The following is a 19040-nucleotide window of genomic DNA, read 5'->3' as shown; positions in this document are numbered from 1 at the left end:
GCTAACGGCGTGCGCTGCAGATGATCAAACCGAGGCAAAGGTGATCATTGGCTGTGTGTACCGAGTCAGTTGACGAGAAAGGAAGAACAAAAGCAAGTCCGAAGAAGGGTGGAAGAGAGCGGCAATAAATAGGTAGGTGAGAGGTGGCAGAATAAAATAATAAAAATCAGACCTGAACTGCGATCCGGCATTTGCTATTGTGGCAAACCGCGCTCTCGACGCGCTTCACTTCACGGCAGCCCCAGGAAGAATGAGATGAACAGAAATGCTGCAGACCGCTCTGTTACTGTGGAAACTCCGCCGAAGGCACTGAAGCCTCCTAAATCTGCCTCAAACACAGCGCACTATAGTAGACGCGATGAGGGGCCTATCACCTACAGCACAGACCCGTGAAAATGGCGGGAAAAAAAGACGTTCCTCACGAAATATTCAGCGACATAGTCCGTTCTGGACAACCTTTGCACGTGCCGCATGTTGGAAACGAATGTCAAGATTATGAAGGCAACGAAGGATGAGAGACATGAGACTGAGGATGATCATGAACTTGACTGATTTAGCTGAGGTCGAAAAAAGCCTGGGGAAAGCAAACGGAAGGTTCGGATGACGAAGATCCTTGAAAAGGTTTAAAAAGCGGGGGAGTGATGCGATCAATCCAGTCCGGGTATTCGTACAGTCCCCTCCGCAGGTTACATCATCCCAGGCCTTGCCGCAGTCCCGCTGATTTCCATCGACTTGGGCACTGGCACTCAATTGCTGCTGATTGAAGTTGAAGGATTCGTTGGTGAGGTCAAGGCGAGTCCCCAATGTTGGTCCAGCAACCCGGTGGTATCGTGAAGTCCTGGTCTGGCGCCGGCCCCATCTTGACGCACGGGCCCCTGACCCCCGCAACTACATGGGTCGATGTCAAGCTGTTAGCGGCAGCCCGCTGAAGCGCCCTAAGCAAGGCCGTGCACTATCACTTACACATCCATTCCATACGCAGCCTTGCAGAAAGTTTAAAATGACGACCAAGGTTCACTTTCAACTGCAAGAACAACATCATGACATTCATCAAATAGACAATCAGTGAGCTGCGGTCATTAGGCATATTTATGTCATCTAGAAGACGATCTGTTAAGCACAAGATTTCACATGAGTCAAAGCGAAACATTTTAGTGTATGTTGCATGTTGTCATTGCAAACTATGACCGAGGGCGTCTTTTTATGACATGGATGCCAACCATTTAATGTTAAACCCCGATATTCCTTTACATGACTCAAACAATGACAGATTCTTGTTTCTGTCTTACAGGTACCATTCCCAATTCTCCCAAGTGAAAATGTCATTTTATGACTCCCATACCCGTTCTCATCAACCATCTTTCCCAGTCCCAAGTCTCCCAAGTCATCATTCATCCTCCATCATATGCATTGCGTATCTCTGATCCTTTCACCTAATCCAGCCGAGCCCGCTGCGAAGGGCGCTTCCCGTCGTCCCCCTCATCAACATCGTCCCTTTTTCTTTTGTTCCCGGTGCTACCAGTGCCGGTGCTGTCTTGACTGTCAATGCCCTCAATGCCATGGTTCTCGACATATTCGTCGGCGAAGAGGTCATCATCATTAACGCCCTCGTCGTGGTCTTCATTTTCGATGTTGTTGATTTCGTCTGGGAAGTTCACGAATTGGTCGAAGAAGTTTTGCTCCTCCACGGCACGATTCTCCTGCTCCTGCTGCTGGTTGTCGCTGATGAGTTGCTCCTCGTTGGTCTGAACGGGCTGTTTCTCGGCGGAATTATCGTTCATGGCCTCGTCGTTCATGGCCTGGCTGCTCCCGTTCCCCTCTTGTTGAATCACGACACCATTGAAAGCATCCAAGCCGTCCTCTCCAAACCCCTCGATGTGAAAGCCCTGACTGGCGGCATGAGCCCGAAGCTCTTCCTCGCTCATGATGTTTTCAGGCGAAAGTTCCAACCAGGCCAGTGGATCAATGTCGACTTGCTGCCCCGGAGCTGGCGCAATCTCCTGCGGCGGAGCTTGGCCGTTCATGAGCTGTTCGCGGAATGCCATAAGCTCATCTTGTGATGGGGGTTGTTGTGGAACATCGCCAGCAGCTTGCTGGACTGGCATTTCTGGAGCATGTCCTTGGTTATTGATGTCGTGTTGGAGTTCCTGGGCCCACTGCTCAAGTTCTTCTGGAGTGGCTTCCAGGATCACCATTCCAGGGAATTGCTGACTTGGCTCCGGTTGGTTGTTGGGCTGCTGGTTAGCTTCCGGCCCAGGAAGAGGCTGCTGGCTGACCATTGGTTGGGAAATCGGCTCGTTTGGTGCGGAAATGGGGAACATCTGCTGTTCTGGCGCCGCCCAGAGTTCAACAGAGTTGTCCAGTGCTGTCGGCACCGCATCATGCATGGTCTGTCTCACGTTGGCCTGTCCATTCTATGAAGCAGGACCAGCGGGGAAAACAGACTGGCTATTGGAAGGCCGTGGTTGTGTTGCGGGTTGAAGGTCAGCAGCTTGCTGAACTGGAACGTTGTGAATAACGGGTGGAGGGAAACCCATGATCTGAGCTGGAGAGATAGAGCGAGCTGCGCTGGCAGCTTGTTGACTCTGTCTGAGGAGCCTAGCTCTTTCGGACGCGGGTGTGATGATACGCCTCGGGGTGAAAACTGGGCCAGCAAGAGCCGGGGGCTGAACGTGGGCCGGAGGACCAAAGGGCTGCGAGTGAACAGCTTGTGCCCGCTGAGGTATGGGAGCGGCTGGTGGGTTAGGACCAGGATATCTAGTATTTGGACCCGGCCTAGCGGGTGTGCCATAGCCGGCAGGGCCATTGCGCTGTGCAGGGACATTGTGCTGTGCAGGGACATTGTGCTGTGCTGGTATCGATGCGGTCATGGGTTGAGCCTGCATAGGGAGCGCGGGAGTGGCAAAGCCCACAGGAACAGCAGCCTGCCTCATTGGAGTATGGAGAGTCCCTGGAACTTGTTGACTGTAGACAGGTGGCCCAAAAGTGCCTTGATGGGGGAAGTTCATGGGTCGGTTGTATTGAGGAGGTGGTTGCATGGGACCCTGAGGAGCTACCTGCGGACGTGGAGGAGCTGGAATAATAGGGCGTTGCCTTTGGTCAGCTGCCACACGCTGAGGGACGGTAAAATGAGTCGCAGGTTGAAGTTGTTGACGGCTGTTTTGAGGAGCAGGTGGAATACCGGCCGGGCGAAGAGCGAGTTGTCCATTGTTACCGCGGGCGGCGTGTTGCTGGACATGACCGCTGAGGACAGGAGCGTTAGGGGCTGAGCCCGCCTGGATCGGAGGAGGGGCCCATTCCGCAAAAGGGTTCTGCTGATGAGCGGGATGCGGCAGTGCGGGGCCGGCCATGGAGGGACGAGGACGGTTCATGTTGACCCGGTTTACAGGAGCAATGGCAGCCGCATTCCGTCTTCTTCTCTTCTCACGTGACTCGTCGTCAGAGACGCCGTAGATATCGTCTGAGATCTCACTCTCGTTGTCTCCTCCATCATTACCGTCATTAGGCGAGTAGCCGTCGTTGTCGTCAAATAAATCGTTACCGTCAACAGCCTCATTGATGTCGTCCCATGCGGCACTGCCATTGTCATCTGCTAGAGCCGCATTGTTTTGGGCATGAGCTTCCATTTGGGCCTCGTGAATCTCGTATAGAGTCTCGAAGTCGTTCTCCTGGTAGGGGATCCAACCGTCATCTGCAACCTGGATATCTTGGGGCCGGATGAAGGCGGGCTCCTGGGGTTGCTGGGCACCTTCAGCTTGCGCACCAGCGGCGCCGGCAGCAGCCACGATGTCCTGTGCGGCCTGGTTGGCATTCTGGTCAGCATTGGCCTCGGACTGGGCGTTCTCCACAGCGGCGTTGTTGGCCTTGGCGGGCGGCGGGTTGCCAGCGAGGGTCGCAATAGCTTCCTCGCCAGCTTTCTTTTTGTCGGCCTTGCCGTTGTTTGTCTTCGCATTCTGCTCCTTCGTCGACCGTTCCTTGTAGGGGTCGGCCGCGAACCTGACGAAGTACGAGCTGAGGAACAAGTTCGAGACCGCCGCTTTGTTTGTGTTGACGAAGCGGATAAGGTCGTTCCATCGAGACCGGAAATTGTCGTATCTCCTGTAGTAGTAGCTGGTTGCCCAAGGCGAGACCTTGGGCTTCCCTTCCTGGGCTTGACGGCAGGCGATCTATGAAATGGGTGGTTAGCTGATGGTTCATGTGTGATGTCTCTCACGGAGGGTGACTTACAAATAGGCGCCATGCCAGAGACTCGAAGACTGAGGCGGATGTTGCCTTGACCTGCTTGACTTGGGCCTTCATGCCCTCGTCCTTGCCAATCATGTTCTCGAGCGCTGTGACCATCTCGTCGATATACTGGCCCTTTTCTCTCTCACTTGTCGGGATGTCGGCAATTTGAGATTGCAGCACCCGCCCGGTAGGATAGGCCAGGGCCTCCATCACGCCCTCACCGACCATGAAGTCGGCCTCTGTCATGTAAATGCGTTTGTACGCCTGGCCAGCCGGGTGGTTCTCGCGGGGGGTCCTCTTCCGTGCGTGGCTGATTTCGTGCGAAGCAAGCGTCTTCCTCAACTTCTCAGCCAAACCGGGTTTGGTAGGCCCGATTCTGGCGAGTCCTTGGGCAGTCAGGTCGGCTCTATGGAGGAATACGAGCCAGTGGTACGCGCTTTCGGCGAAGCGCCAGTAAAGCGGGTCGTAAGCACGACGATGAGTGAATTCGGCGAAGGAGCGGATGGCATTGGTGTTTGGATTGACGAGATTGACTTGCATGGTCACTGTGTAGAGTTTCATTAGCACGAGTGTTCTCGTATGTGTTGTAGTCCGGGCTGGAGCTAAGGGAAAGAGGGACAGGAAGGGTGTAACTTACTTATGATTTGCCAATACACAGTAAGATGAGGATCCCGGCCCCGGGCAGCCGCCTCCAGGAACTCTGGGATCTGCTGTGCTTCTTCGAAAAATACAGGCATTATGAGAGATGAAGAAGGTCTGGGGTAGTATGCAATGTTAGTGGATTACTTGGGTGCAAGGGCGAGAGAGGTCGTCATTGATAATCGAATGAAGTATATAGTGGTGGTAGAATGTATATAAGAGTGATGGACTTACTTGGATGTAAAGAAGTGATGTTAGAAGTGTGAACGATCTTGATCAGTCGTTCGATGACGTCGGGTGCAAGTTGCAATGCTTGTGAGAGAGCAAGTGGTAAAGCACAAAGTCGATAGAGCGAGCGATGTGTCGATGAAGTAAGGATAAGGTAGGCGATAGGTCGCGAAGGTTTTTGTGAGTAGGTGGATAGGGGGTAAGTTTTTAGCTAGCAAAGCTGGGTCGCGAGTGTCGTCGTTGGAAGAGGCTCGTTGCTTGCAGGAGGAAATTTTTAAGGTCAAGCTTGGGATCTGGGGGAGGAATCTTATACTGGTTGGAGGGTAAGCGACTGTTGATGCGACGGAGGATTTTCCCTGCCCCGATTTATAAGATCAACGGACTTGTGAAGGGCTTTGCAGCGCTGTTCGTGATCAACCTTGCTGTTCAGGGCTCGATGGTGATCCAGGTTTTGGTGTTGTGGCCAAACGCGCTCTCACCGCGCCTTACTTCAACTCATCCCAATCCCATGCTATCGCATCAGGAGTGTTGCTGGAGCGACCGATGGATTCGGCCATTGTAGTCAGAACAAGGTTTGTAGAGTCATCCCTTACTCGTAGCGTAGTATCTATCCATCTGTAGACGTTCTTCATCTTCCGTCTAACTTGCTTTCCAATCCAGTCGTATGGTCTTCATCTGACAAACCCCTGCATGTCGCATCTTGCTCCAATGCCAAGCTGTTAGCCACTACCCCTGTAACTCCGCTAATTGGGTGCTCACACTATCACTTACACATCCTCGACCTAGTGCACGTGGCGACCCATGAACTCGGGATAACAATCAACGGGGCCGGCCCGTTCGTGAACAGCAAACGTGAGGACGTGTTCCTGAACAGTATCGCTGCCCTGGGTGTTTAGGAAGAGTAATCCTGGAGTGCATCTTCATGAACAATATAGGCAAGTAGGATTGAACCATGAACACGTGAATGTGGTAGTATGTAGTGGATGGAACGACTTCCGTGCGAAAGATCCTGAGTAAAACGGGTACGACAAACGAGAAAATGACGGATCATGATGATAAAAAAGGAGATTGCTACCTGCCACCCTTGTCTGTAAGCAGACCTTCCTCTTTGTTGGTCGGGATGGAACTCGACCTAAGTGCCGAGGTCCTCTTATACCCAGACGACAAAGAAATACCGGCCCACTTGCGGAAAAAGAACCTAGATACTTCGTACGTAACTCTACATTCAAGCTCCATCCCGCTTCCATGTCAGCACTTCTACATGGAGTACTTGCTCTCAAAAGTCTTGAATCTTGGGCTGACCCTAAGGCCTATTAGCGCAAGAAGTCCTTGCAAACAAACAGCCCCCGAGATGTGACCTAGCACATCTCTAATCATGAGAAGACAGGTTGCCTGTTAATAACGGAATTCCCATGGTAGGAAAGTGTGAGCGGACGTGTGCTTACACATCCGTCCACCAGCCCCGAGATGCCTTGCATCTCAGCGCCTGCGCAGCCGCTTGGCACGAGACTCCTCAACCTCTTCATCCTCATTAATATCCCGACCCCTTTTGTTCTGGGCTCTGCTGGAGCCAAAGTCGCCGTGATTGTCAACTGGCATATCTCCAAGGTGTTCTTGATCGTGTTTGTCGTCATCTTCGAAAACAAGAAACTCGCCCCTGAGTTGCTCATAGTCATTGACCGCCGGGGCAGCTTGCGGAATCTCCATGTCGCCTTGTTGGTTGCGTGGAAGCGCAACATTCCCGTCATTGGCAATATCTTGCTGATAGGCGTGATCGAATGGGTCTACTGGATATGGAGTGCAGACCATTTCATCTGCGGTAAGGATAAAGTTGTCTGCAGCGTTGTTGTTGTTGTGAATCGGAGTTCCGTTGAGGTTGACAGTCTGCTGGGCAGCCTCGGCCTTGGGGGTGTAAGCGACCCAATTACCGATCAAGCTGTTACCACCTCCAAGCATGCTGTTGCGTCCCCAACCATATCCATGCCGGCAGCGACCATATTGTTGCCGGTCATGTCGTTACCCGGAACGTTCATGCCATGCGCACCACCACCTCCGTTGCCGTGGTCAGCTTCAACCTAGGTATGAAGCGTGACCGACGGCAACCGGAGCGGGCAGAGCACGCATGGGCATTGGTTGGACACTTCCGATTTCACCATTTGACTCCCTGCCCTCGCTGTCTGCGCCAGAACCAGGGCCATCGTCATTGGAGCCCTCGCTGTCAGTGCTGCTATCGGCGTCGGCGGCATTGACTGCGTCTTCGTTGGCGACCTCCTGTTCCTCCACAGGCACGTCCAACACTCGATCAAGAACCTCGTCGGAGTCTTCGTTTGCGGACTCATAGTCGCTGTCATGATAATTGTCATTGTCCTGGTCATCGCTACTCTCTGGCGCGCGAACAACGGCAAACGCTTGCTCACATTCCAGGCCAGGCGGATAGGCGGGGCCGGTGCCAGGGGCAGAAGACTCGCCCATGATGTCCCCTGCGGCCTGTCCAGACGAGACGCTGCTATCGGAAATATGTTGGTGATCCTCACTGGGGCTAGCATGTTCTGTGACATTGTCCCCATTGGCGACAGGCTGGGGCAAAGGCTGATTGACATCGGTGGGCTGAATCGCAACATTATCTCCCGCGTCGTTGTTGAGTCCGGGGTTGTTCGCCATGGCCGCCTCGAGCTGTGCGAGGGCCGCTTCGGTCGCTGCCTTTTTGGCGGCTTTTTCGAGATTGCCCTTCTTGTTGATCTTTTTCCTTTCGAGTTCTGATGCAGGGTCGGAGGCAAATCTATTGGCATGGGGACAAATCAACAAGTTCGCTACTGCGCCCTTGGAAGCCTATCAGCAAACCCGGTTAGCATCAATGGCTGTGCCGCAAGAGGGAATCGTGATGGATGGGACGCTAGGTGTCGTCTGCTTTTCCTCTTCCATGAAATCGAATCGTATCTTACCCTGACGAATGCCACAAGATCGTCTCATCGGGCGGAGAATGTGTCGTACCGTCTCCAGTACAAACTCGTGGATATCCGCAGTTGTCCCGGGGTGGGGCGTGCTCTCTGCGACCCAGAATTCCGCCAAGGATGTGATCGTGTTGCCTGGGCTTTGGTCGGCCCCCTCCACGCGAACCTTTCTTAGATTTCTAGACAGCTCATGCTCCGCCATTCCCTCGGTGACGGTACTAGTCAACCCGGGATTTGTGTGGCCGATCCTGCCGAGTGCCTCCCTGATTGTTCCATGTTTATGGTTGGTTACCAGCCATTCGTACGCTATGGCTGCGAAGATTCGGTAGCGCGGTTGTATGCTGTGAAACTCGGCAAAGGGTCTGATGGTTCGTGTTTCGGGATGTATCAGATTTGTGTGCAGGGAAACTGTGTGAGGAGAGCTTGTTAGCAAGACGTTCGTTCCCTTGAATGCTCCCTCGTTAAACTTCATAGGAGCTCAAGCAAGAAAACTCACTGATGATGTTCCACCATTCTCCAAGGTTTGAATTGTCGAATCCCGCCGCTGCCTCGATATTTTCGACAAAGTCGCGGACGTCGGCCGCGGTCGGCGAATATTCTGCCATTTCAACGGTTCGTAAGAGGACAGGGTCGGTTACTGTGTTAACATGATGCTTGATCTAATCTGCCATTCTGCATAGTCCCATTCGCTCGGGGGTTCTGGGCAGTATATACGGACACTCCATCATTCCGACAGAGCGGCGTCAGCACAGTTACCGCGTGAACATGGATGGAAGGGATGGAACGACGCGATAGATGGGATCATAATCGACATTGGAGGATAGAGGTACCTTTTGCGTCTCGGTAGAAGTCAGGAATCCGACTCCTATCAGGGCTGGTCAAGAGTCGTTCGAATACTCGTTGGTCGGTGGTTGGTTCGGGCTTGACACGCAGGCGAGCGTCGGAGCGCGGGGCCATTTGGTGGGCAGACAAGGTGAACAGGCGAGGTCGGTCGACAAAGAAACCGTATAGGGGTGCTTTTCACAGACGCGGAGTATCGGTCGCGGTTCCTGGTACGTGCTTAATGCTGGGTGTGGTAAGCCTGTTTTCTTCCTGCCAGTAGTGGTGCGGAGGAAGGAATTGGATTTCGGGAAGCGAAGATGGCGGGAGGTGAAGAAGATGCGCAAAAGGCGAAGAGTGCGGGAAGAAGGTGAAGAAGGCGGGAGGGGATTTGATATTCGTGGGGCAGGAGAATGGCTCTCAAAAGGTTTCAACTCGCGGTGAGGTCATCCACCGCTCAGGGAAGGCGCGTGATCCAACCCCCGTCGCCCACCCGCAATTGGGATGAACGGAAATGTTAGCGCGCAGCGCTCATTGCTTCGGCAACCCCCCTGAAATACGGCGTTTACAGCGCAAAAAGTCGGCACTCTCAGGGCACCATCTTATCCGAAGTGCTAACGACCCCGCCATGTGGGTCCGATGCAGTCTTGTTAGTACAAACACACTGAGCACACCAAATTCAGGAGGTGGCACTATCACTTATACATTGTCGACATGCCTAGACGTTAAATGTATGTCCCTTCCCCACCTTACCGCCTCGTTTCATCACAGCACCGAGCCGGCGAGCAATCACATGAAAAGTGGAATATAGACGACTTCGTGTGAGAAAATCAGGAATCTTTAACCAAGCAACATGCACCAAGTAAAGAAAAAGAGAAACTGAGAAACCTAATGCTACCTGTGAAAAGTGACCGCTACCTCTTTGTCCTCAATACCGCCTCTTATATGGAGATGCGAGCGACAACCGTCACTGGTCGTATGCCACACCGTCCTCGATGATAACCTCAAAGAGCCACTGGACCTTGGTAAAGAGCCCAAACTTTTTCTCAAATATTGTACACAACTCCACACTTGTTGGAAGGTCTCAAAGGCACCAAGTGCCTATGAGTCCCCATCCCTATGACTCCCCTTGCCCGGGAGCTCCTTGAGCCTGACATTGGAGACTCGGGCCTTGATCGTAGTGACTTCTGATACTGTCTTTGTGACCTAGCACAAGACACTGGGGAAAGGTACCTTACTTGGCGTGATATGATATGCACTCACACATCCGTGCCATCTCAGTGGTGACGGCGACGCTGGGGATGGGAGTATCCGAGTTCATAATCTCTGTTGCGCTTGCTACTGCTAGAGGGGGCATTGGGACCTGTAGTGTCGTAGGTGGCGTCGCCCAAGGTGTTCGCAACCTGCTTAGATTGATCGTTGGACAGTAGGTCGTTGAGTTGGTTGCTCGCCTCCGGATGCTCATTGACTGCCTCGGGGACGAGGTACTGAGCTAATAACCTTGGACAACATTCGGTGACCCATTGTTGTGGATAAAGCCATCAGAAACCGGGTATAGCGCGGCTTGGTTCGTACTCGGATTGTTGGCCATTGGACTTGCAAAAGGAGCTGGGTAATTGGGAGTCAAGGGGTCGTTGGCGGCCGAGTTCCACTGAGAAGCTGGTCCATTGTTGAGAAAGTGCTGTCCAGAACGGCATTGTTGGCCAGTTCATTGTCCACGCGACTATTGTTACCAACCGGGTAAGTGGCTGCCGGGTTAGCAAAGGCCTGGTGCTCTACTTCCTCTAGCCAATTACCCACAATCTGGCCGTTGTTATCGTGAACCCCGAAGTTACGAACGCCTGAAGCCCCTTGCACCCAGTTATGCCGTCCCAAAGCAGAATTTTCCACAGGGCCATGGTTTCTGGTATGGCTCATACTGCCATGAAGACTGCCACTTGCCGTATGATTGAGATTAACTGATTGGCTAACGGCTTCCATGTGCATTGGCTGTTCCCAAATTGCTCCTCGGCAGTTTCTCGAGATATGCCCAGTCATGGCATTGGCGGCTTGCCGAGGGAGGTGATTCGTATGGCTGTTGGTGGGTTGGCGTAAGTCTTTCGTAGGTAACGCGGGGCGAATGCTGTTCGTTGGCTTCGAAGCGAGATTCCCTCTTTGGTCGACTACTGGCGTAACGCTAGAGACACCTCTATGTTGTTCCTGGCTTGTGTGGAAATTACAACACCTTGACGGGCAGCCCTGTGTCGAGCCAGCAGCGGAATTTGCGATCTCGTGGGCATCAGAGAGCGCTGAACTGGCTGGCCGGACATATTCTGAGAGTTGTTTCTTCCTCCATCAACTGCCATTGTCTGGTTGTGAGTTTGCCCGTTACCTTGGACTGTGTCCAAACTGCCGCTGTTCGCTTCGCCCTACGAAGCAGGACCGGCGGCTGGAATGGGTTGTGGAGTCAAAGGTAACGAGACCCCAGGCACAACTGGGGGACGTTTGCGAGATGGACGGACTGGGGTGACGTTAGGGGTTGAGAGGTTGCCCCCCTCTTCGTCCTCGAGATCACTATCGTCCGTGTTGCTATCTTCGTCTGCTTGATCCTCGGAATTACCCTCGTCGCTGTCTTCATCGGGTACAAAGGCTGTGTCATCCTCAGAGTCATGGCCTTCGTCGTCGCTATCATCCGTCTCACTATCGTCGCTGTCATCTGTGTCACTGTCGTCGCTGTCGTCGCTGTCGTCGCTGTCGGTACTGTCGGTGTCACCGCCGTCCGTGTCGCCATCGTCGTTGTCGGTATCCTCGTCGATATCCTCTTCGGCGGTATGGTTCTCATCTGGAGCAGAAGCAGGGCCGGCAGCAACAGCTCCGTCTCCTGTTGCCTCCCCTAACCTCTGCTTCATTGATGTCTTTTCGGTCTTTTTTTTGTTGTTGCCTTTCTTGTTGATATTCTTCCTCTAGAATAGTGTTGTTAGACCCGTCGACACCACAGCCATGAAAAGGATCGTAAACTTACTTTTAGTTCACTATCAGGATCGCCTGCAAAGCGATTCCAATGGGGTGTGAGCAGGAGATTGGCCACCGCAGCTTTAGATTTCTGATTCAAACAGATGTTAGGAGACATGCCATTTCGCGAAAAGACTTGGTAACTGGATGGTACGACATACGCTGATGAACTGTACCATGTCATTCCACCTCTCCTTGAAGGTGGCATACTCCCGCCAGTAGAACCCTGTCGACCACGAAAGCACGGCAGGCTTGCCTTCCTGCATCTTGACGGCGGTGTCCTACAGTTTGACAGAGTTAGCAAGTGTCAGATGTCGCAAAGAGTGTGGCTGAATTCTGTTTGCACTCACGTATAGGCGCCAGGAAACATCTTCGAACACTTCTCTCGAACTTCTCTTGATTGCCGCCACTTGCTGGGAGTCATTGTCGACGATCCCAATGGTGTTCTCAAGAGCCTTAGCCATCTTCTTGACATATCTCAATTGTTGGCGCCGAGTGCGCGGAATATCGGCCGTGCTTGCCGGAGACACAGTCTTGTGTAGGAGGGTCTTTAAAGCACCCTCCGTAGCATAGAACTCGGCCAACGAGGTCGAGTAGCCAGGGAGAACTCGGCTCTTTGGAGGCGAGCCGCGCTTCCTTCTGCGCCTCTGGTCCTTTTCGTGGGGGGCCAGGCCGTCCAGAAGTGCCTTCTTCAAGCCAGGTCTCGTGTGCCCAATTTCCCCCAAAGCAAACTCTGTTGTTCGACCTCTGTGGTGGAATAATAGCCAGTCGTAAGCGAACTTGCCGAATTCTTGATAGGCTGGCGGGATAGTAAAGAATGAAAAAGGCCGAACTGCCTTGGTGGTCGGGTCGCAGAGGCCGTTCTGCAAGAAGACTAGATGGTCGTTAGTCATATCGTGGCTATCTGATTGTGTGGGCAGGAGATGTTAACTTACGAATGAGCTTCCACCAGGTCTTGAGATCCGGATTCTCCTCATGTGAGGCAGTCTCAAGACGGTCAACAAAGCCGTAAACGGCTTCGATGTTGATGGAGTTGAAATCCGTCATCGTGGCGAAATGATGCTGAGATTCTATAAAGAAGCAGTGGAGGCGTTTGTGAGGGTATACACTCCGATCGCACCTGCTCAAAGGTTAGCGGATGTATCTATATACGCTTGTACATATCACGAGAACCTGAGGACATTGAGCAGATAAGATGGTTGGAACAGATGAAGCGAACGGGCAGATAGGATGATATTGGATATGGATTGCATAAGAGCACTTGCTCTCTATGTGATGCTGAACAACAAGGTTCTTGATGTTGTCGTGAGGTGCGATCATGAATGAAGGGTGAGTTGAAACTGAGCGATAGGAAGCGGGCGCGGTGTTTGGCCTTTGCCAGCTCTCCGTCCCTCAGGCCATATTAGAAGACACTTGGCTTCGGCCTGAAGTGCTGTTGATCATGACTTTTGTTCCTGTAAGACCAAGGGGATGGTTGAGGGGTTGGCCTACCAAAGTCGGTCGCGGGGTCGCTGATGAGGCCGAGGTGACCGCGACCGCGAAGTGCGGAAGTTCGATTGACGAACACCGCAAGTACGGAACAAAGTGCGGTGAGAGTTGTTGATGTCAACTGTCAAGAACGGGGAAACAGCAAGCGTGTTGACGGTGGTTGGCGATCAAACACTCTTCTCCGGAGGGGAAAGAAAATCGGATTGGAGATCAAAGAGGAGGAGGGGTTTTGAGAAATGTGGGAGTGGAGAAAAGGAGGGCCTGGAGGTGATTTCGAGCACCTGCAGCAGGGGCACCACCTGGCAAGTGCGTCATGCAGCCCCTGTTGTTTTGGCTGAACCCCCTCGCCCCGCGCCTGCAGTCGCTGCCTCCAAGGGATAAAACAAACAAGAGCACTGCAAAATCCATCGGCTCACTGATTAAAAGCCCTGAACCACAACGCCGCCAGGTTACTACCGTATAATCTTGGGAAATCCGGATTTGGAGATTGGAGAAAATTCCCTTATTTGGACAGACATATGCCCAGCAACAGAGTACAGTGTGCGGCATACACCAGCATATATGCCCGCCCACTTAGTGAAAACTTCTATAATATTGTCCACTACTATCTTGCGTGCGTCTTAATGTATAGGCTCGGACTTGCACATTGCAGTACTGGGCGCTGTATGTGGCCAGAAGAGGAAGATTTCTCCAATCTCCAAATCCGGATTTCCCGAGATTATACGGTATAGGATCAACTCCCACCGCCGATTGCATGTTTGGCTCATCCTATCCCTAACCCTTTCGGATAAAGGAGAACCTTGGCGAACTCAACATCAACGACAATCAAAACAAGCCCCAGGGCAAAAAGGGCAAACGGATTCGAGAAGTCATCAAAGGTGCTCTTCCATGCGTACATCAAACACAGGTTGACTATTAGTAAATATCGACTTATTATCATGTGAGTGAGACATCTGGATACAATAGATCATCTCGTATAATCCTCCGATTATTACTCTTCTCGTGTGCTGCCAAACCAGCCATCAGGGCCTGCTTCAAGCCGGGCCTGGTTTGCCCGGTCGTCCTTGATGCTACTTCTGCTGTCCGACATTTGACGTGGAGAGCCAGCCAGTCGTAGGCATTCTCGAACGTAGTGTAGGCGAATAGTCGCGGACAAGCCAGCGCACCTATGATCTCCCAATGCGACTTGAGTCTCGGGTCATCATGCTGGGCAGCGGACTCGCACTGACATGCATTCTCAGGGTGGTGACCTTCATCGCCTCGACCATCTCCTTGACATATCCGGCCTCATCTTCTGGGAAAATTGGGATGTCCAGAGGTAGTCTGGCACTCTGGCTAACTCGCTTCTTGGTGTAATCGCACATGATCCCGTAGTGGGCCCAGAGACACCAGCGGCCCAGTCTGTTCCTGGTCTTCTTCGTCATCAGGCATCCGCATTAAAGAAGGATACGGTAGGTACCCGGCACTGGGTTGCTTTAGCGGTCCACGGAGGTGGGATACTTTCTCCAGTAGAAGCTGGTATTCTAGGGGCGCACTGGTGGACCCCTTCTTGGTATCAGGGTGAGTGATCGACAGCGTCTGTTGAGGAATTTCTTCCGCTGAGCGGCTGAGGTACCAAATGGTAGAAGTCGCGGAAGTGCTTGACGTTCGTACTGTTTTGGATCTACATACGGTAAGGTAGGTAGGTATATAGAGAGATGAAGTGAGATTCATGATGATAGCTCCTCTGGGCTCGATTGGCCAAGAAGGTACCGCTTCGAATTGCGCAAGACTGCCTTTTATAGATCGTGAATCATGGCTGGAGATATGGCTCTAATCACACGTTGCGCTCATGCTAGAGTCATGAATGTTTGAGCGACTGGTAGCTTGCTTTTGAGCCCAACACTCAGTCATAGCACTAACCTACTCATAGCAGGCCACTCAGTAAAGTAGTCATTGGATTCGGTGACTGGAAACGTTGGTCACATGAAGAGTCACGAGGAGTAAACATATCACTTTCCATGATGACATATAACCATGACAATCACACCCGCAAGCTATGTCTGCCCCTGCGGCATATAAACGAGTATGGACAAAGTCCTTGTTGTCTACTTTGAACGATATCTTTGTAATCTAGAGGTACCCTTTGACTCCCGTGGTGCAGTGACAAAGACTGTACGCCTTCCCTGCTGCCGACCTCTTTGAACGACCATAGTTCCCTCGGTGCATGGATCAAACAATGCCATTATTCCACACCCCAGCTAATTCAACTTTCCATTCCTCGGCTTCCATTCTTTCCACCACTTGTAGAAGCTTGGAGCAGCCGGCTTCCGTCTTGTACCCTCAGCCTTTTTCAGCTCAGCAAGACTCAACGAGTTGGATGTGCTGCTCCGAGAGCTTGACTGAGACATTATAGATGGAGTGATTACTCAAAGACGAGTGGACGTGGTCTCGCCTCATCTGAGCCTCTGTTATCTTTCAACTGGGCCAAAAGTTCGAGCCGAGAGTCGTACCAGAATACTCACTCAGGTCACTTAGCGGAGTTCTGCTTGAGTACCTGACTCTGGGGACACTTGTGCCGCGGTCACTTCCTTGTTCTTCTCCTCCTTCATATCTCCTGAACACCGAGTGGTTCGCTGCCTTCCATGCAGAAGACGGCTTCTGATGGCGCTGATGTGCAGTATCTCCGTTCCAGCGATGGTAACGTCTTTCTGCTGTAGTCTCGGATATTGCAAACTCTCTGGCGGTTCACCGAGTAGCAGGGCGTTGAAACCAACCGCGACACATTTCCACCGCACCGATCCACTGATATCCTCCACGTGGAGCGTGTAACGGTCGTTTAGTTGAGCCGGGCGCGCTGCGCTGGACGCCATCCACCCTCACCGCCAGATCCAGTCCGCTTTCGCTTTCCTTCAGTGGTTGAATCGGCGGGGTAAGTGGCGGACCCACCACCCCGTCCACCGTCCTCTTCGCCATCGTTGTTGGGCTGATTGTTTGCGGCCTGGTAGATTTGAATGTCGTCGTCGCTCACAACCCCAGAGTTCTGTTGGGCAATGTAGTCCGCAATAGCTTGGTCGATCTGTGCCTCGTCCATGATGCCGGTCATGTCGTAATTGGCAAGATCGATGTCGTCAAGGTCCGCGATGTCGAAATTGTCCTGAAGTTGCTCATGTACATTGAAATTGTCGTTCTGTATGCCGTGGGCCATGACCTCTTGAGCGGCGATATTGACCTGGCCGCCGATGACCTGATATACAGCAGAATTATTGTCGAACCCAACATGGTTGAGCATGCCCTGGACAGGGTCTCCAAGCTCCGCCTCTTCCACGTGGTTGTCCTGTCCATTCTAGGGAGCAGGACTAACATGGGCGGAAGCGGTCGGCGTCGGATACTGAGGACTAACTCCATCTGCCATGTTCGGCATGAGGATCGCGGCGGCCATATTTGGGATAACGTTTTGTCCGGAAACGGGAGCGACATTAGGTGCGGCGGGTGCCGGTTGAACGTTGGGATATTCGGGCTGGACAGGGGGGTCTTGGGCGGCTTGATTCTCCGTCTCTGCGGCCGCAGCCGGTCCATTGTGGTCGTCACTCGCATGTTGAGCATCCTGGGCTTCCTGAACAGCTTGGACATCCGGAGCCTCAATGGCTTCATGCTCGCTGGCTTCAGGTGCGGCGGCCCCGTGCTGAGCGGCATCGGTTTCCCCCTCATTCTGTTCAGAATCTCCGTTGCCCTGTTTTTGGCCCCTCCTTCCGTTGTTGTTCGCATTGGTCTTCTTGGTCTATATCACGGTCAGTAAGCTGCAAAGAGGGCCAAAAGGTCCGTCGTTTGACTGACCTGAAGTTCTCCATTTGGATCATTCGCAAACCGCTTGACGTACGGAGCAACTAGCATGTTGGCTGCCGCACCCTTGGAGCGCTGATGAGCAACGGGAGTTAGCAAACCGAAGACCCACCAGACAGTGAAACTGGGGACGTTGACTCACCTTCATAAGCTTGAGCATGTCGGTCCAACGGGCTTCCAAGGATCCATATTCTTTCCTGTAAAAGCTCGTGCACCATGGAGGAATATCAGGGCATCCCGCTTGGGCTTTCCCAGCGTCGACCTAGGAACAGGTCTCATGGTTAGCTACCTCTATGCTATCAAACAGGGTTTTGACGAAGTGGTAACTTACCCACAGTTGCCACGCAATGTTTTCGAACACGTGGTGTGACGATATTCTCAACTGGTTGATTTGGTAGTCTTTTCCATCCCGCTTTTCCGCCATGTTCTTGAGCGCCTCGACCATTTTCCTGACCATTTCAACTTGGTCCCGAGGTAGGCGTCGGATGTCCCTGGTTTCCTCCTCGGTGGTGGCGTGATTGGTCATGGCACGGGCCAGAGAGTCCTGGACCCAGAAGTCGGCCACGGATGTGATGAGGCCTTTATACTCTCGCTCGATTACTTCGTTCTCGTTGCGTGTTGTCCTTATGTTCTGGGAGACCTCGTGACTGGCCAAGTCCCTGGTGGCCCTCTCCATGTACGGCCGGGTGAAAGCGATGCTTCTTAAACCCGACTCGCTGGAACCACATTCCATGAGGAAGTGAAGCCAGTCGTATGCTCTCATGGCGAAGTCGTCCAAGCCATCATCCCAATTTTTCAGCTCGTGGAGGGCCACGACTTGCCCTTGGGGGTTAACGAGGTTGCCCTGGATGGCCACTGTCTCAGACAATAGGTTAGCGGTCCATCGCTTGAAGAGGGATGGATGCCCGATTGGGATAGTGATGTCTGGAGTAGGTAACCTACGGATAACCTTCCACCATTGCTCAAGTAGGTCAAAGTGCCGTGCCGTATGGGCATTTCGGAGTAGGGTAATGAATGACTGCAAAGGCGCTTGCGAATACATGGTAAATGCAGTATTACTGAGATGTAGAAGACGTGTATATATGGACGCCCGAACAGATCGTGAGAATGGACTGGGACTCCAATAGAAACTTGACAGGATCAAATGCGGGACTGGATGACAATGTTGCTAATGTCGGGCGCGCTCGAATATTTCTCGTCAGTCGCGACAGCAGCGTGAATCGCTCAGGTATTGTTGTTCTAATAGAACGCCGAGAGCAGAGGCACCGAGGCCGGTCTTTTTTGGGCTTGTTGATCCGGTCCTGGAATTTTGAGGCGGTGGATTGCATATAGGAGAGTGTCGCGGTAGTCGATTGAAGATGACGAGCTGTCGGCGGGTAGTCGTCGAAAGCAGCTTGCGCTCGTTAGAGGTACGGTACGCAATGGTGCGGTGAGAAGAGATATTTTGTGCGGGTGAGGTCGTGCGGAGAGTCGGGTTATAGATCGATAGAGGTAAAGTAGGTCGTAGTGTGGGGCGGGGTCGGCGGTCGAGGTAATTGGGTCGAGCTGAGAGGATCTTGGTTTCGAAAGACGTAGGTAGAGAAGAAAAATGGAAGCCTCGACCGAGAGGTTAGGGAATCGTACAGTTCAAGGTCAGATGGACCAGGTGCTCAGGTACCTTACCAGACAGATCCATGGGCACTGTCAAGTGTCCATCCTACTCTGAGCTTATCTCGAACTGAACTCTTCATCGGGTGCTTCGGGTAGGGAATTTCGCGGAAGACTTGCTGACAGGCTTCTTAATAGCGTGCCAAACATCGCGTGCAGTCCTCAACTTGGCTGTTTGCTCGAACGGCTTAGCTTACACCGATGAAGGTGGGTGTGGTAATGTGATCA

General features: G+C 52.6%; 4 protein-coding genes across 4 annotated transcripts; all 4 read right to left on the bottom strand.

Moving 5' to 3' along the window:
- Positions 1–1378: 1378 nt before the first annotated feature.
- B0H65DRAFT_579566 (uncharacterized protein) lies at positions 1379–4964 on the bottom strand (the record flags this gene model as incomplete). Its single annotated transcript, XM_062830766.1, has 5 exons — positions 1379–2147; positions 2442–2810; positions 3123–4166; positions 4228–4772; positions 4865–4964. The coding sequence occupies 5 exons, from the start codon at positions 4962–4964 to the stop codon at positions 1434–1436; spliced, it is 2772 nt and encodes a 923-aa protein (XP_062678144.1). The 3' UTR covers positions 1379–1433.
- Positions 4965–7926: 2962 nt separating this feature from the next.
- Positions 7927–8650, bottom strand: B0H65DRAFT_433351 (uncharacterized protein; the record flags this gene model as incomplete). The annotated part of the gene is made up of 2 exons (XM_062825062.1): positions 7927–8453; positions 8542–8650. The coding sequence occupies 2 exons, from the start codon at positions 8648–8650 to the stop codon at positions 7927–7929; spliced, it is 636 nt and encodes a 211-aa protein (XP_062678143.1).
- Positions 8651–11272: 2622 nt separating this feature from the next.
- Positions 11273–12902, bottom strand: B0H65DRAFT_579551 (uncharacterized protein; the record flags this gene model as incomplete). Its single annotated transcript, XM_062830765.1, has 5 exons — positions 11273–11806; positions 11866–11946; positions 12017–12136; positions 12206–12729; positions 12791–12902. The coding sequence occupies 5 exons, from the start codon at positions 12900–12902 to the stop codon at positions 11273–11275; spliced, it is 1371 nt and encodes a 456-aa protein (XP_062678142.1).
- A 3259-nt stretch (positions 12903–16161) lies between these two features.
- B0H65DRAFT_551557 (uncharacterized protein) lies at positions 16162–18207 on the bottom strand (the record flags this gene model as incomplete). The annotated part of the gene is made up of 6 exons (XM_062829819.1): positions 16162–16659; positions 16726–17103; positions 17160–17240; positions 17308–17427; positions 17497–18020; positions 18108–18207. The coding sequence occupies 6 exons, from the start codon at positions 18205–18207 to the stop codon at positions 16162–16164; spliced, it is 1701 nt and encodes a 566-aa protein (XP_062678141.1).
- Between the last annotated feature and the right edge of the window lie 833 nt (positions 18208–19040).

This window comes from Neurospora tetraspora, assembly GCF_033439725.1.
Source record: "Neurospora tetraspora strain CBS 560.94 chromosome Unknown B0H65scaffold_7, whole genome shotgun sequence".
Taxonomy (NCBI): Eukaryota; Fungi; Ascomycota; class Sordariomycetes; order Sordariales; family Sordariaceae; genus Neurospora; species Neurospora tetraspora.
The sequence above is the reverse complement of the archived record's forward strand: the minus strand, read 5'-3'. Positions and strand labels throughout refer to the sequence as shown.